At 36.9% G+C, this 19,017-nt stretch overlaps 1 protein-coding gene across 3 annotated transcripts in view; it reads left to right on the top strand.

The window, feature by feature from the left end:
- Nucleotides 1-19,017, top strand: part of CADM2 (cell adhesion molecule 2) — a 607,683-nt gene that overhangs the window by 419,457 nt on the left and 169,209 nt on the right. For all 3 annotated transcript variants that reach the window (XM_032678665.1, XM_032678663.1, XM_032678664.1), the window contains one exon: nt 7,040-7,189. In XM_032678665.1, coding sequence (XP_032534556.1) covers nt 7,040-7,189 — 150 coding nt within the window. The remainder of the gene's footprint in view (nt 1-7,039; nt 7,190-19,017) is intronic.

Raw genomic sequence — 19,017 nt, 5'->3', positions numbered from 1 at the left:
TTTGCAAACAAATAATACCATGGTGATAGCCTGAAGGGGCTAAAAATAGTCACTTATGCAAGGTTCCTAGGAAACAGCACTGTTTGTGCATACTTTTTTTTCCCATTGTCTCTCTCATACATTTTCCTATTTGTCATTATGGAATCATTGTGCTTCCCTATGCATTTTTCCCAATTTATGTATGCAATCTCTTTCACTGTAATATAGCCCAAATTAATCATATCTTGAGTTAGCTGCTGGTTTGGAAACATACTCTTGAAACACAGGGAATGAAGGAAGGAACAAAGACTTCCTGCTTCTCTCTTACTGATGTCTAACATAAATCCTGCAGCCTGAAATCAGAGGCTGTACCAGCGCACTCTTGTCCTTCACATTGTTTTAGAATTGCTTAACCTTTCAAAAAAGCCAAATGACCTTGAATGCACAGTCTAGAGGTAACAGTAGTAACTTTCTGCAGTTGTGTCATTAATTCCAGTGTTCTCTGCAAGTGGTTTTGTTACCAGAGTTTGGAACAGTTACTAGAACACAAAATTTGTCTGTTTATTTTGTTTCTTTTTTTTAAACAATGTTTCTTTAGTGAGCAAAAATTTACAGAACATTCCCCCGGGACATAAACCCTAAAAAAGTATATACTATCCAGATATAGGACTAAATTATTGCCATTTAAGGCAGCAAGTTAGCAAAGGTGAATTCACCTCATCAAAGACTGTTTATCCAGCTATGCTCAGGCAAATTTCTCTTTCTTTAAAAACACCATATGAACACAGTTTAAGATGCAGGTACATTGCTGTATTGTCTTTTAAAGTAATGCAAAGCAGGTAGATTTGTATCAAGAGTTAATCTTCTTTAATCTCTCATCAATATTTTACCACGCTCTCAAGGCTTTTCTTAGAAATTAAGTGAAATAATAGAGGCAACAACTTACATAGTTTCTTTCTTCGGTGTTTCCAGCACACTAACCTTCTATTGGGTATCCATGCTGAAAAAAATAGGGAAGGGGATTCATTCCTATTAGAAAGTTACAAGAAACACTAGTTGCACAGTAATGCAGACCCCAGTTTGTGCCTGATGAAATGCAGTTTACAGTATCATTGCTCTTTAAATTAAATAAAGACAAGCTAATAACACTTCATCTCCTTGGAGAGATGTTTGCATTATTTCATATATAAATTGAGAAAGCTAGGAAAAAGTGATTCAATATATTAGATGTTTCATTATACTGGCTTTTGTTTCTAATGTTTTAGTTTCTTTAGTAAGAAAGAAGGCTGAAATTGATGTATTCTCTCCACAGATAGTAGTAAGTTCCTCACCTTCTCAACCAAACATGTGCTCTGTTGTTTGGGTTTTTGGGGATGTTTTTTTTTTAGGGCTTGGTCCAAATGAAATCAGTAGTAAAAAATCAGACAGTTTTGAAAAATAATTTGTTCAATATTTTTTTTTGTTTATTTCCTCTGATACAGCTTTGCATTTTTATGGGCTATGGTTTTGGCTGTCTTCATGCTATAAAGGTATCAAATAAAAGGCTTTGTGGTTCTCTGTAAGACTGAAAAGGATAAATCTCTGCTATAGAACTGTAACCTCTACTTTTTCCCTCCTATATGCTGACAAGCTTAATTTACCTCATAGGGACACTGGGCAGGTGGAGCTGAGGTGTCAAAACATTGCTAATTCACTGCTGTCACCTCTTGTTCAGGCTCTCCTCTCTATCCACAACTACTTTTTTTTTTTTTTTATGACTTTCTGGTAAACAGTGACATGAGTAGACAAAGCTTCCTGCATTTATACTGTGAAATGCTCTTAATTTGTAACATAACTGTTTACTACAAGAACAGATATTTGCAGAAACAAAAGTAAAGAGAGGATTATGTTTTCTCAGTGCTTACAGCCACCTGGTCACATTTATAATTAGCCTGGTAAATTGATTAGAATGTATCACCTAAGCATCAAGTGGAAGTGTTGAACTCATTAAAGAGCTTTCATTGTAATTGCAAAAAAAAAAAATAAAAAAAATTAAAAAAAAATAAAAAAAATAAAAAAACCCCCCGAACATACCAAACCCACAAAAACAAGCAAAAAACCTAACCCAAACATAAACAAATAAACATGAGACGAACTCACATGATGAATGTTTCCAAACTGGACCAAATAATGATAATTATTCTGCATAGACTTGTCACATACTGAGGTAAAAATCAATGTTAAAATCCACAGAAGCAGTTTAGCCATGATTTCTGGGTGGGGGAAAAAAAAAATAAAAACTTTTCTTGACAGGAAACAGCCTGTGGCTAATGAGATACGAGCCCGTCAGTTGTACTGCAGAGCAGTATTGGTCCTCCACAAAGCATTGCAGAAACAACCTGTGGTAGAATATACTTAACTATAGCTCCATCTAGTCAAACTAGATATAATTTTACTAAAAAGCAAAATAATTTTGCTAAAAAAGCTTCCTAAAATGAGCAGAGGGACTGGGATACAACATGACGACAGCGATGTCTAAATGCAGTCGCCTTTTTGCCATAGCTTCACTGCTTGTTGTAACTTACCTTTGCATAACATTGTAGTGTTTCCTACTGAAACTCCTGGCTTCTTTTTCAGATAGAAGGGAATTGTAATGTGGGCCATCAGTAATTTATTTATTTTTTTACTCTTTAGTAGTGTACTCCATACAGACAGGAAAATAGTTTGTCCTGCCTCAAGGTTTGATCACGGAACAGAATGTAATTGTATATACAGTGGTGGATATATATGTGTTTGATTGACTTGACCTGCTGGTGGAGGGTAGAAATGTCATTGCCAGAAATTTGTTGTGAGAAAAGCAAGTCAGCTGGATGGGTAGCCCTGTCTTTACAATGGTGATCATCTGAGTTGTATTCCTTATCTCAATCATACCTGTCAATCACCTCAGGTAATAGCAAAGTAGGAAATAAATTGTACTGAACTTACCTAAAATACTGTGTTCAGTGCAGTGAAACATAGGGAAGTGTATCTGAGAGCTACAGGAGGAGAACTGGAATGAGGGCCTGTCTTTGGAATGGTGTCTGAGAAAAAACTCCCAGCATCATGGTAGACCATCAGTCACAGCTGGATTCCTGCCTGATCCTCTGGCCCAGGGGACTCATCTTGGTGTGCAAACAAGAACACAAAGTGCTGGTGGAGAAGTGGCATCACCTTTGGAATTATTTCCTTCTGTAACTGCAGCAGTGAGGTTTCCAGGTCTGGGCCTGAACACACTTCAGAAAAAAAGATGACAAATTGCAGAGGTCACAGAGAAGAGCCACAGACTAATTAAGGGATTAGAAAAATACGGTTTCTACAGGAAGACTTAGGAGCTCAATTTATTTAGATTATCAAAAAGAAGGTTAATGGGTGATATGATCACAGTCTCTAAGTGCCTACAAGAGAAATTTGATAAGAAACAGCTCTTCAGAGCAGGGTAAAAGATATAAGAGCTACTGGAAGCTAAGTGTTACAGCAACATACCAGGAGTAAATTCTGTAGTTTTGTTTAAACAAGGATGACTGCTGCTCTCTGAGTAAGTTACCAAAGGGGCCATTAATTTTCCATTACTAGACTTCTTAAGTCAAGGTGAAATGCTTTTGTTAGAGGACATTTTCTTGTTTAATCTCTGCTTCCAGAGTTAAAGAAGAAATTAGGAAATGGGAGTTTAATACCAGTATTAAAAACTGTTCATACTAAAGAATCATAGTGATGGTGTTGGGTTGTTGAAATTACGATAGCCCCAACGTGGCAGGGCCTTTAGATTTCCCTTCTTATTGAAGGCTCATCACCAACTATTCTTGATTTAATGGGCCTATTCAAATGGATCAGAACCAGCCTATTCAATGCTGGGAATATGAATGGGTTTTTTGGCAGTGGTAAGAAGTTACCCCAGCCATAAAGGGTTTTCCAAAGCAAGTACCTTGGGGAATGATGTGATTCTGGTCAGTGGTCTCCAGCTTCGGGTCACTGTGCTGCAGCAGGAACCTGCACCACCTATGGCCTGGATTCTCCGTCTCACTGAGCACTTGCATGGGCTGGCACCTTCCCTGGCATCCTTCCTGGGAACATGCTACCTCTCTGTTAATCAGAAACAAGGCGTCTCCTATAAAACAGTCAATCCCTTCAGGAACCATATGCAATCTTTAGTGGTATAAAAACACTCTTTGACACTTAAAACACAAAATGCTGGTGCTTTCTTTAGTGTTCATCTGTTTCATGCAGGGTTTTACAGCCTTCTCCTGTCCCCTTGCTAATAGATTTTGTCTTTATTGAGGAGTGTTCAGTATCCATTCATGTGGTCTCACTTTATCTATTTTCATCTGTTCTGCACGGGCTCCTTTCTTTCCACTTGGGCTAGTTTCCATATTAGATGGCTCGTTTTCTCTGTACCTCTTTCTCCACTCCAAGCTTCCTATGCAGCTCTGTGCATGTTCTCCAGGTCCACACAGCTTCTCTGTTGGTAAGGGATAGGATGAATGTTTGGGTCTCGTTTTCATATGCTAGGTTATTTCTTGTTTCCAAAACATCAGCACACATTAGAGTGGTCAGAGAAAGGAAAGTTCTTTCGTCCTCTTCAGATTGTGGCATCTCCATTACCCATTTATCTCCTTGATCAGACTAGTTTACATACTAACCACTCTTCTGGTCAGACAAGTCTGTGACTTCACAGTCATTAGCACATGACAGACTGCAGGTGCACTGACACCTTAGAGGTGAGAACTGTAATATCTGAAAGGGAATATAGGGTAATTATGAGGAGATCAGGGTAATTATGGGGAGATCTCCTAAATTGTGTTAATAAGGTCCTAAATCATTACAGCAGGTTTTTTATTAAACTATCTCTCATTCCAGGTCTTTCATGTAAATGACAGATTTCACTGTGCTAATCTCTGGCAGTAGGTTCTGTTTAATGCTTTTTGTATGCAAAAAGTATTTTAGCCCACATAGCCTCCTATCCACAACTCATACTTCAGAAGGTTATTTCTTTGGTAAGTTGCTTGTAATTTAGTGGAAGTAATAACAGGCTGTGTGCGTTTTTTTGGATCTTTAAAATTCTAATTTAAGCGATAAGCAATTTATGCAATATCTTGAGGTTCCTTGACACATTGGAATTGAAAGAGGGGAAATAGAAGGAAATGACAAATCTTTTCTGTTTTCTTTTTTTTTTTTTTCCCGTCCTTGTTTATGATTTTTCACTCATCAAGTATTTCTCAACGTGTGGCTTTCAGGAAGCAGGGTTTGATTAATGAAGTGTCAGATACAGAGGATGTCGTGAGAATTTCAGCATTTTTTGTTTGCAGCATTTAGATTATCCATGGTGTTTTCAGCATTCCTTATTTTTTGTTTACTATGTCTGTTATCCTATGGATAGTAAATACCCTCTTAGAGTAAATATCAGTACACAGTAAGTGTAGATCTTTAGACATCTCTAGGAAGTTGATATTTATGCAAAAATTATAACAGTTATTCAGATTTGCAGTTTGATGCAAAAATATTTATTTCACTGATGTAGGTACTTATTTTCCACATCTAAGGCCATCATAATTATTTTATATAGGGAAACCAATCCATAGAGAAATCTGGCTACAATTACATCTTTGGTAGTATCAATAGGTCATATAGAAGTTCAGTTGTTAGTCTTTTAATTTGTACTTCCTTATTCTGCTCATCTGAAAACCTGTATGCTAGATAACAGATTTCCATTATCATGCCTTTTATGTAGAAGACATGCTTCAGTTTAACTTCGTTGGGAACAACTGGGATGAGAGCCACTAGAATAAGATGTTTCTGTGAAGGTTTTGTGCTGGATTTGTGATTCTGTATTGGTATGATTAGTGAATATTTTATATATTATTTCCTTGATGTACTTATGACATGTCTATGAGCTTGTTTACTCCTGTAGGACTGTAGAGAGGTTTTTAGTTTCTGACACATCCCACTTGAGTGTCAGTCTTGGCATTATGGTTCTTATGTGAGCAGCTCTACCTACTCTTCAGTGCTTCTTTTATTAACAGAACTTGTATAAAAGGAGGGGAAGATTTAGAGTACTGGATTGTCTTTCTTTTGCATAGTATCCTTAAGTAAATTAGTATATGTCCTAGATAATGACCACAGAATCCATGATGTGTCTTGCTGATTACTGAAGGTTTCTTTCTTTCCCTGCCCGTATTAAAAGTGTCTTCCATGTTTTTCTTCCACGTTTTTACCCTGCTCCCTTCTTGCAATACTGTTTGTCAGAATGTGTTGTGCTGTTTGACAAGGGCTGTGCTATTCTCCCCACACATAAACACTTTAGTCTAACTATGCCATTGAAAACGCTTGTGATTTAAGAACCTGAGTGATACTGCTCCTGTATTGTGTGGAGGCATTTGGAAATCTTCCCAGTGACTTTTCAGCAAGCACTTAATGTGATTCATAATGCTCTGGGATAGAATCACAGATGTGCAAGAGACCTACTACATCATCTCTTCCATTTTCATATGAGATCAGGTTATATTCCCTCAGCAGAGTATGCATCGAGTATTAGATTCACACTACATTTGCTCTCCAACAACTTTCCAAACCTGACGTGAAAAACGTCATCCTGAGAGGCCTTTAAAATATATAAAAAGAAACAGGGAGTCATGGTTGCCCTGTGCCTCTGTTTGAAAAACTCTGTGTGGATTTTTATGTTATGCTTTCAGTGATGTTTTCAACACTGATTTAACTATATTGTCTGTACTGAGTCATCTGTGGGTATGTCTGAGGAGATAAAATTGCAGGGCACTTCTTTGTAACTGTATAGTATGTCTTACGGGGGGGGGGGGGGGGAAGAATCCCTGTTTCTTAATTCATCTATCTGTTTCTCAAATACAGAGAATATATTGTGAATGTAATTTTTTTCGGTTTATTGTGCTACCTTGGTCAGAATAGATCACATTGAATTCAGGGTCTGTCATCTGTGGGAAGCTGCTGCAATAGATTCAATTCTACAACCTAAATATTTTCTTTTTTTTCCTCTTACTCTCTTCCCTTCTGCATTCCTCCCCTCCCTCCTCAGGCAGCCAAGGGCAGTTTCCACTTACTCAGAACGTCACGGTTGTTGAAGGGGGAACAGCAAATTTGACCTGCAGGGTCGATCAAAATGATAACACCTCCCTCCAGTGGTCAAATCCAGCTCAACAGACACTGTACTTCGATGACAAGAAAGGTAAATTGTTTCCTCAACTCATGCTTCTGCACAATTTTTTGTAAGAAAAAAATGTTTAAAACCATTTCTCTTTAATATTCTAATATGAAGATATTTACTAAGAATGTATTTTTCCATTTATAATTTAATTTTTTTGGAGAGGCATTCACTGGAGTACTCTCTTGCATATAAAATTATATTTAAATTATTAAAGGAAAAGAATAGGATTTGAAAGTCTGATTGTAAGATAATTTGGAAAATACTGTTGCAAAATATCTTGGAAAAGCATTTATGAGTGGCAAGAGTTGGCAAGAGAAGTAGTAGCCAATAAACTTTGTGACTTGTTTTTATTAGTGTACATGCATATATATCTATATTATCTACATATATATATATATATATATAAAATATAATCCCACTGTTAGCTTCAAGTGTACTGCAGTGTGGATGTTAGTGCAATGCACAGTTGCTTAACAGCTAATGAAAACAATTGGGTTTTGTGCCCTGATATTTCCAATTTTTCCATGCACTGATTTTTTTTTTTTTAATTTTAGTTAAATTAGAGCGTAAAAAAAGACAGGAAAACATCCATTCCTTACAAAAAGATGTTCATTATATCTGCAGTGGTTTTTATTTTTGAGATGTTTATCTTAATTTGAACTGAAAAAGCATTGCATTTTACATAATAGAATGTTAACATAAAGGTTACATTAGATTCTGTAAAGAAATTAAAACTAAAGTTAGGGGTAGTAAATTCATCACTTGGCTTTATAAAATGTAAAAGCTTTGGTGTTGATTTTGATGGTACAGAAGTTCAACCTTTTTTTTATACTTAATTCTGGTGCTTGAATTTATTCTGAAAGGTGCTACATACTCTAGAACATATTTTAACAAGTGCACTTATTACTCTGCTTAAAAATAAAGAACTGCTGTCCAAATGCTCTGCTGAATGATTACAAGACTAAAACACCTTGTAGGACTGAATACACTTTGTGGGTCTGTGCACTTCAATAAAAGAGAATCTAAACCCTGTCATTTGATACCTGCAGAAGCTGCAATCAAAATATGTTTTTTTACCATTAATATAATAGCTGAATAGAATCTCTTGATGGTGTTGAAGTGGTTCCTTTCTCTTTTATCTAATTTCCTGTAGCGTGTAATCATTTGATTTGCAATTTCTTTGAAATCATAAGTACCTTTTGAATGTAGGATTGAAGATGAGAGGTTTATAAGGTGCAAACTTTTGAGCTGTAAGTCTAGTGCTGTAACCTCTGCTCGTATGGACTCCTTTATTTTAGCTGTAATCGTTAGTGATTTGGGATGGGTGAGTAATATCTACAGAACTAAAAGCAGAGAGAACTTGTCTGTTGATAGAGCACGTCAATACTCAAAAAATCTATAACTTTATAGAAAATAAGTGACATTTTAAAGGATGCTGAGAAGAACGTGGGAGGACTGCAAATACATTAATTTGAACATTGTAGCCATTTTGGTGTGAATTGAATTTTCTGTGTACTTTAGCTAAATTTGTAATTTTACAATGAATAATTGAAGTTTGTATTACTTTTTAATATAATGAATTGAAGCAACAGAATTTGAATGGCATGCAGAATAGTAAGTACTTAGAAGCAATTTATATTCCCCACAGGAAATGTGAGGAGCTGAAGTGTGTAAATTTAAAGGCCCACACTCTTTATTGAACTTTCAGCTTTTCCCAAGACTTCAAGGAATAGTAGATAATTCATTTTATGGAGGAATTACTCTGCATCTGTTAGACGGGAAAATGTCTTCCCGTGGTCAAGAAAAACTTCAGGTCCTTCAATCAGAGATATTTAGTCTGTCTCCTGCTGGTGAAGGTTTCCACTCTGTGTGACATTTCCAGTCTTGAGTCTGCTGAGGGGAGTGAGCAGTACATCCAATTCCTGCATGGAAATCATTCTGCCATTTCTGAAAATGAAGTACAACTTTCACTGACAATTTTTTTTCTGTGCATTCTTATAAGTAAAAAAGAGATTTCCTTTATGTTCTTTATATGTTTGCATTCTTGAACCAAAATGGAGGGAGAGATTTATGGCTCTTATATCTTGGTGGTTTTCTCAGGAAATGATGGCAAGTGAAACTGTAAAGCTGATTTTTTTTTCCCTCTCCTCGTGTCCCACTTCTCACAGCCAGGCACATAATTTGACTATTAAAAAAGTAGCTTTCTACTGGATCCAGTTATTGCATTTAATTTATTGAGAGCAGTGCCTCAGCCAGAGTCTTTTCAAACCTGTCTCTTATTGTTAGCCAAAACCAACCTTCAGGTCTTACTTTATCCCTTCAACATCATGAACATTGGTGTTTAATACTATGTTTCTCCAACCCTGAAAATTAATGAAAGTTTGCATAGGTATAGAGTTATGTTCTGTGTAGGAAACAGAAGCTTAGACAAGGAGCATCACCAGTAGCCTTTATATCCATCAGAGATGAGTAACTGTGGGTGTTGCCACATTCAGAACTAAATGAAATTTGCTTACTTTTAACTTCAATAAGTTATTTTCTGTTTATATGAATGACATACATAGGAATGAGAGTATATTTCTTTCATGTCCGGAAGCATAAAAAAAAAATAATTCAAGAAACCTTTCTATTGATTGCTATATATTTTAATAATTATGAGAGGGTCAAGTAGTAAAATGAAGGAAGACATGTAAATATCAAAGGAGGGTGGAATGTACAGCAAAAGATGAGGGAGGTGAGACCTGTCAGCCTATAGAATCACGGAATCATTAAGGTTAGAAAAGAGCTTTAAGATCATCAAGTCCAACCATCAACCTAGGACCACCACCATATGGCAGAACAGGTCCAAAAATAGAGCAAATTGTCCAGGTAGTGAAAAGCCCTCCACTGCTAGATTGTCCTTGGTGGGACCCCTTTCAGGTTCGTGCTTCTTTTTCAAGCAAATTGGTTCCCCTGTCTTGCAGAGACATTTTCTGAACAAAACAGAACTCGCCATGGGCCAAGAAAAGAGTCTCTTGGTAACCTGGAATTTCTGCTTCCCATCCCCATGCCTTTCCAGAAAAGACATTATTATTATTATTAGACATTATTGTTATTAGAGTCCAGTTAATTAAAAATGGATTACATATCTATTATGAAAAGCACATTCATGTCACTTTGCTTTCTTCTGAACTGTGATGCAATCATTGACATGGAAGTTAGGAGTCATTCTTCCTTTTTCTGTTTTAGACATTCTGAATAAGTACAGAAATGCAATGAGACAAACACACTAATACCAAAGCTACATTGTTAAAATTATTCTTCTGCTTCTGGTCACATACTGCTACGGCCACCTGTTTTTAGGTACAGGTTTTTCCCACTTAGGAGGATTTTATGGCTAGGAAAGAACACTTCTACCCTTACTCTCACATCAATTTAATTTTTATTTAATATTTATGAAGGAGACAAGGACTATTTTTAGCTTGAGACATTTTTGGCACACAGCCTATGCAGTCTTAAAATGATACAAATAGAAATTTAATAGAGTTTTGTTTCAGAAATGGCAATGCTATAAATTTAGTGAATATGAAACCAGGTTCAGAGATTGTTTCTGGGTTTTCATCACTTTAAGTAGATTATTTTGGGTTTTTTGTAAATTTAGGCCTAAAATATGTTTTACTCATTGTGGTGATGGAAATTGGGAGAGGAAAGAAATCTCATTTTCCTCCAGGAAATTAAGTCATAGCTTTGTTTTAGTATCTAACCAAGATAAACCAGTTGCTTCCCTCCAATTCATACTTTGTCACTCTAAAGCATATTAAGGCTGGAATTAATTTCGTCTTCATTATTGTTCTAACACAGAGTAGCTAAAATATATGAAAACACAAAAGTTTGATCTTGTGGACTTGATCTCATTGATGACCTGTCTCCTTCAGCATGCTGTCTGCCTGTTGTCCTTTGTGGTACCTGTGTTTTTTCTGGTTCCTCTACCTTGTAGCTTCAAGGACATTGTGCATCGATTTGATTTTTAACTCTTCCTCTTTAATTTGAAACATAAAATATTTACCTTACAGTAAAAAAAACACTGTATTGCATAAGTGGATACATGGTCTTAAATGTTAACAAGCTTAACAACCTTACCTTGGTTTTCCACCCCCTGATAGAATTTTAAACACTGTGTCTTCCCGAAAATTAGGAATTCACTAACCCAGCCTAAGCAAGTTCAGGTTCTTTGGAAACAAATTCAAATTGCAGGCTGCACTTAAAATGAGTCTTTCCCAACACAATTTTCAATTAAATTGAATAATTGCCATGGAAACCTCCATATCACTTTATGCACCCTAGTACCTATAATTGCATCGCTGCCTTTGGAAGAAGCACAACGTGTAACCGTGTAGAACTGGAGGATATTATTTTAAATTAGCATAGGTTATTTTAGTCTGTCTTCAGCAATGTCACTTCTTAAGGATTTTGAGTGGGCAATAAACACAGAGAGACATAAATATGAATGCAGGTCTATAGGAAAAAGGGCACAGCATGGAAACACAGAGATAGTTGATAAAGGGAAGGCTGAAAAAAACCCACCTTTATGCAGCTTGCTATAGCAGCAGTCTTCTCATATTCCCATTCAGTAGGGAATATAGATAAATATGGAGCAGGATATTGAGTTATAGAGGAGGCATGTACAACTGAACAATGGCTGTTGATATCAGAGGTGTTCAATCTCGTCAACACAAAAGTGTGTAATCAGACCATAAAAAGGAAGAGAAAGTTGTACCTGGAGCATGCATTACCTGACAGCTTTGCTCAGTCAGGCAAGTGCAAGTGTAAAATACCTGCTCTTCACCTTAACAGGGGAGTTTGCAGGTCTGTTGGTAGTAAAACAAGTGTGTGTTGACATTGATCATGATAAATTTGTCACAAACTGCCACACCAGATTTTGATGAGACACGTGCCTGATGCTAATCATAGATGGGTACAGGTCCCCAGTGCTTTCAAGTGGTAGCACTTTCATGTCCTAGTAAAAAATTAGCAAGCATATTCCAGCCTCAGGATTATTCGTCCCTGAGCAGCAGAATATGTTTCTTTAGATGACCTTTGATTTTTGTACATGTAAGAGCACTTGGCATTTATGTAACTCCCTATCATCTTGAAAGCTTTCAGAGATACTGGTGCACTAGGCAAGGGTTATGAGAGGGCACTGAGCTTGCAAAGCTCCTGAGAGCTTCCCTGATAGGCCCGTTGCCTCAGGTGATCCTGTGGAAACGTGTTTGGGTAGAGTAGCTGCCCATAAGGTTTAGCATTTGCTTCCTCTTGGGGGTGGCACTACTGTGTTAGAACTTGTGTGTAAGTTTAGAGAGAGGACATGTCTCTAATCAAATCACTGGGACCATGGGGATACCCAGCTGTACTATCAGCTCCATGAAAACAACTCTTAAGTATTTTTTTTTTTTTTTGAATATAAAGATATTTAGAGGGAGACTGACATTCACAGTGCACAAGGTATGGGATTTTAGTTACAGTGTCACACGTGTCAGTTTAGGAGGATTCATTACTGCAGAGAAATTTCTTACTATAACACTGAAAACTAAATGGTGATTGAATTGCCATATAAGAGACTGGTCCTTTCAGGAATGAAAATCCTGTCTCTCTGATGTTACAGATATAGAACTCCTTCCTGGTTAGCTGTATTTACCCTTTAACTTGTTTTGTGAAAGCCAACTCCGGATATTGAATTTAAGTACAAGCCAAATTTACACCAATCTGTGGCGATTCACCCTCAGATTCTAATCCGCATAAACAAGCAGAGGCACTTGTGAGTTACAAAAATAATTTGAGATTATTTCTGATTGGAGGGAAATGATGAATGTACCTCTTGTAGGACTTTTAGTGATTCTATTAAACAGTTGAATTTAAGATGCAGTGTATACACGTAGACAAAAGGAATAGGTTTGTACAAAATGTGAGTCAGAGGAGCAAGCAAACTGATGTTTCTTTTTTGCAATAGAAAGGAAAGTAGAACATACATGCTTTAGATTAGTTATGCAGACAGGGAGGCAGACAGGCTGTACTGTTGGGAGGACTGAGAGCATTAACATTTCAGTAATGTGAAATGAAATAGCAAAGATGGATGGACTTACATCTCCACCTTCACATGCTCTGTTTCCTATTACATAATAGAGTGGAGATGGTATCAGACAGTAGATGATGACCAAACTTAACCTCATCCTGACGTACACATATAAATTAAAGATTCACTGTTACTTTGAGTTTAATAAACCCTTTCAATGAGATAATACCTTGCAGTGAACCTATGAAGTAGCAACAAAAGCAATGGGAAAAATGCAAAAAAACTATACAGACGAATATTGAAGTACTAATTAACATCTGGAAAAGTTTGGGGGAAGTTATACAGAGGCACAGGATTTTATCTTCTTTTTTTTTCTCCCTGAGCTGAATAGCAATAGTTTGTAAATGCCTTATAATATTTGAGAGGTTTCTGGCACTTAAAGAAAAGATTGTATGAGAAAGAAATCTCATTTTCACAATGGGCTTTCCATAAAGATCTTTTAGAATAGCCCTCCCTAGGTATGTAGTTAAGTTTAATTTTTTATGTCAGTCAGATCTGTTGATTTCACATTTATGCTGCACAACTCTCAGTAGCTCTCTGGCCAGCTCTTATCTTCCCTTGAGGCCCATAGTATGACATGTAGGGACAGATAACCTGGGTTAAGTCTTTCAGTTGCAATTTTGTTTCTTACTAATGGGTTCTTACATTTGTTCTTATGCTCACTCATTGCCCTGAGAAAAAGTTACGGATCAAGGTTAAGACAGTCTGATAAGTGAAGGAAATGGAAATAAAAAACCAGGTGATGGAAAGGCAATCACTCACCCCCTCTCACCAGCAAACCAGTGCCCAGGTAGTCTCCAAGCAATCCTTGCTTGGGAAAAACAACTCCCAAGTTTTCCTGCTGTACTGTATGGAATAACACCCCTTGGTCGCTTCAGGTCAGCAGTCCTGGCTGTGTCCCCTCCCAACCTCTTGGCCACCCCAGCCTTCTCACTGTGGGTGCAGAGTGAGAAATAGAGAAGGCCTTGACACTGCTTAGCAATAAATAGTTCACTGACGTGTTTCCCACACGGTTTTGGTCATGAACCCAAACCACAGCACCACATGGGCTGCCAGGAAGCATCCCTATCAAACCCAGCACATCTTACCTCCAGGTCATGGATAGGAAACAACCTTAAATGACTTCGGGTCATTTAGTTCCTTAATGCTCAGAGAGAAAAAGAAAGCTGCCTTAGATCTTTTGAGATCAAGAAACGTCTCACTTTGTCCTTAAAACCCACGGTTTCAAAAACAGGTTGCCACTTTTGAAACTCAGAATGCTTGCATTTGTGGATCTTGAAAAAGATAACGTGATGAAAGAGAGCAGGAGTCTGTTAAAATATCTTGACAGTTATTGTCTGTATGAATATGAAAATTACATTTAAAAAATGTATTACAATGCATTAGAATATTATTTCACTGCGATAAATTAGTGGAACTACTCCCACTTACAGCATTTATTTTTTAATTTCTTAGCAGTATTGAGAGAGTAAATGGCCATATTGTAGAGATGGTTGGAAAGCGTAGGAGTTTGCATTATATTGTGCTGAAGTGTGGGTATGTGCAAAATTAAGTTTACCAGCACTCAAGCTAAATGGAGAATGAAGCTGATAAATTGGAATATGATGAAGTGAAGCAGTAGTTGTGATGACACTGCTAAGATTTCTCTGTAATGAAGTTTCACAATACTCAGCTCAGGCTGCTGGCTGTTTTTGTTTTAAATGACAAAGAATCTTTTAAGTGCAAAGAGTGAGATTTCTTTTTTTTTTTTGGGGGGGGGGGTGAAGTTCAGAAGAGGTGCAAAGAGAAATTTCGTATACCTGCCCTCTCTTCCATGTTTACATGGATGAGCAAAACTTCCTGGGATTTCTGAAGAAAATGGACCTATTACATTAAATTCTGAACCCGTTGGTGTTTTTTCAGGCAGCTCTTAGACCAAATGATAGTGAGGAAAAATTTGAGTGCAGAGAAGTGCAAGTGGGAGAATATGCTCATGACCATAAGCAGTAGATCCAGGAGCAGTAGAGCTCTACATTGTGCATCATGGACACAAACGTGAAGGGGGCAGGAAAAGACATTTATTTTCAAATCAGCATTTCTTCTTACAGAAAGAGGTCATTTTTTTTTAAGAAACTAAGTGATAGGTAAGAGTGCTGATTGTTGTATCACTGTGTATTCAGTACAATGCAGTCATAGGAATAAGAGAATTACCAGATAGGCCTGAACCTGAGTGTTTTGTCCTCTAAGTGATTGTTAAATCCAAGAAAATTTAACTTTGGAGAAAAGAAAGAGCAGACTTTGCAAAGGATAACTGATATTTGCAGATCAAGTGAAAATTGTGCTTCTCAACGGAAAACAGCAGCAGTGGAAAAGGTTGAAGTGCAAATGTTTAGAAATGGCATATCACTAGATAAAAGCATAAAAATATTTATGATTAAAAGGGAAAGACAGTCACAGAACTTTCAGGTATTCCCTGGACAGAGATGTCTGATGTATTGGATATAGAAATAAGAAAAAATCCACACCACAAGTATAGTCATGACTTTACATCTGGAGGACAAGCTTCTTACAAGGGCAAACCAGAAACCCCTGAAAACATGACAATATCTGCATGGCACAGTGCCATGAAGAGGCATCTGAGCTAACACTTAACCTAGCTAAGATGTTGCAGATTTGTCTGTCCAAATTCCACAAGGTTTCTCCAAGCAAATTGGGTCAGCTGAAAAGAACAGCCCTTTTTAGCGTAGTTTATAGACATGGATGTAATTTCTCACATTTAAAATTTAAGGTTCTGCAACACACCGGGTTGTGATACTGGGAACAGTCACTCAAAAGCTGACTTTGAAACAGAAACTGGAATTGAATGCAATAAAATCACAGCAGCCCTGGACTAACAGCAGGTGGTACAGTCACTGCCATCCCAGCTGCTTTTAGAAGGGTTAATGTGGAGATTAACTGTCAGTCAGTAAATGCTGGAGGAATGAAAACACAGCAGGTCGAGGAGAAATGTAGTTCAGGAGAGTGATTCAACTACATATTTTTAGAGAATTACCCAAGTGGATGGAAAAGAACTCCAAAGGATACGACTTGAGGACAGTGACTGCTAGGTAGGAAAACAGTAATGGAATAGGAAAAGCATCTTCTATCAGCATGATACAGAATTCCCACTCTGCATTAACTAGGCCTGACACAACTGGATTGATTCCAAACCTGCCCCAGAACGTGGTTTGATAACATAGTTGTACCTGTGGACTTCAACCCTGTTCCTTCTGAAATTACAGCTTCTCTGAGAAGATGGAGGCTTGCCAGATAGCGGAAAAATTTCCACATTGCTCAGGCAAATATGGTAGAGAATTCCCAAAGCTACCTGTGACCCAAGATGTTATGTCCTTGTAATGTTGCATTAGCAGGGCTTAAGAGTCTGCTGGCTAGGGGAGATAAATTTTCTCTGGGTTAGTGGCAGGGAGTGTGAATGTCTCTGCAGCATGCTTTCCTTCACTTCTGTTCTCACACTTAGCAAGAGTGAAGACAGCTGGGGTCTTTTTTCACTGGTAGCATGAATTTGCTTTTCTTTAGCCTAAAAAAAAGAGAATATACTGCTAAAGGCTCACTTTCAGCCACTCTGTATGCCCCAGGAAGGCTCAGTGTAAATGACTGGGCTGCTTATGTTTAAAGACTGTAGTAAAGAAGCATGACATTTTATTTTTAAATAGTTACCCTAAAAATAAGACTGGCACTATGTGATATTAAGGAATTATATGAGAAATCCTTATTTTGTTTAGGACGAAGAGATCCTTGTAAAAAAATTGTTAAAACATGAATAATATATCCACTGAAACAAATTTGTAAAAGACGAGTACTAAATATAACTGAAATTTTTTGATGCATCCTGCATATCACCTTCACACCTTATCATGTGAATATATTGCCAAATCCTGCTATATTGCCAAAAACAGAATATTATATTGAAATTTCCAATGAAAGTGAGAAACAAATTAAAGACAAATTTTACCAGGTCTAACATCAGATATCAGGAAGCCAATCCAAAAGCCAGATGGAGTAGCTCATAGCACGACCTCAGTATTAAGGTCAGGCAAGCTGAGGATTTTAACATATCCAAAGATTTAAAATAGAGGCAGTAAGTGTATGCTTTTATAGTGCCTAGATGTTCCTAAAAATAATAGTATTTTCAATTTCTGAGGTTGAAGCAAAGGATCTACCATTATTAGAAGTGCTCATCTTTCCACTCCCTTCCTGGTAGAAACTTGTTTAAGGAACATGATTGTTTCAGCACAGAAATTGTAACAAATCATCATGTCCTGGATCTTTAAGGATCTGTGTGCAGAGAAGTAATTGCTGATGAGCTGCTGATATGGGGTGAAAATCCTCAATAACTCTGTGAGAGACTGTGTGATGTTCTGCTGTGAGCCAAAGAAAATAACTTTAAATTGAACAGAAACGAGAACTGTATCAACCTGAATGAGATTACTTTCAGAGGAATGTACTCTGGGTAAAAGGAGCTTGAGGAAACACAGAAACCAAAAGGTAATTGTGTAAATGGAGAAAAAAAACCCAAACCAACAAACCAGTAGCACAGAGAGTTCAAGTCATGTTAACAGATGTTAAAAAAGATTAATCAAAACTCCACACCTGTAACAGTTAATCTACAGTAACTGATGGGTAATTATTGATATCTGCATATTCATTGTCAAATATTAGTAAGTTTTCAAGATGCTGCTAAATAATATAAAATAACTTCAAAACTGGTAAGAAAAATTAAGCTTCTGAACTCTGAAATAAAACCAAGATGTAAGATTAGTGTATAGATGCTAATATAAGTATTTTTTGAAAAAAAAAAAGGCAGATGTGAATTTCCATTAGGACATCTGAGAAGCAAAGAAGCATTTTTTGTATGTGGCAGCTTTGTTAAGTCTGGAGCTGCATCCCAAGTGCCTTCTAGTTGACTGAAATATATACAAACTGTTGGACCAACCATTACCTTTTTCTTCATTGAACCTCAGCTCAGCTTCTGCAGCAAAGGCCCATTGATCAGTCTGATCAAACATTTTAAATGCAATCTGTCACTAACTATTACTATTTTATTTCTATCCATAGCTGTATTGTCCAGTAGCAGCCTAAGAGAATAAAAATGCCATGCAACTACACTGACAGCTCAAATGTATGTTAAATGGAAGCAAACCAACTTAAATAGAATTTCTCATTATCTAAAATAACACTTTGAAGCAAAAAATAGAATACCATCTTACTAGATCATTCTTCCCATGGAGGTTATCTGGTTGTGGTTCAGTTTATGACAGGGAACAAAAGCTTGGTTTATAAAATGTACATTGAAATGTGCAGTCTTAGCACATGTGTATTTATTTTCCCTCATACAGGACATGTTTTCCCTTCTGATAGTCTTCAATTTTTTCAGTCATTTTTTCAGCCTAAAAATAAAGCATGTGTCATTCGTATTTTTTTCCCATCTTGAAAGAAATAATCATTAGTCTCAGTGCAAATCTCATCCTTTCTATTTTTGATACCATGGTTGTGCTGCTTGTTAGCACTGAGGAGAAAACCATGTTCAATGAATACGCCAAACTGGCATGAAAATATATCTTATATTTGTTGAACAGAACTGGTACTTATAATACCTGTAACTAACACAAAAAAGGGCAGACAAGACTTAAAATTTGCCTTATTCAAGGAAGAAAAAATTCCAATGACTTGCAAATCAGATTACAGCATATGATTGTGGGAA

This window comes from Chiroxiphia lanceolata, chromosome 2, assembly GCF_009829145.1.
Source record: "Chiroxiphia lanceolata isolate bChiLan1 chromosome 2, bChiLan1.pri, whole genome shotgun sequence".
Lineage (NCBI taxonomy): Eukaryota > Metazoa > Chordata > Aves > Passeriformes > Pipridae > Chiroxiphia > Chiroxiphia lanceolata.
Note: the sequence above shows the minus strand (reverse complement) of the source record. Positions and strands in the feature narration are given on the sequence as shown.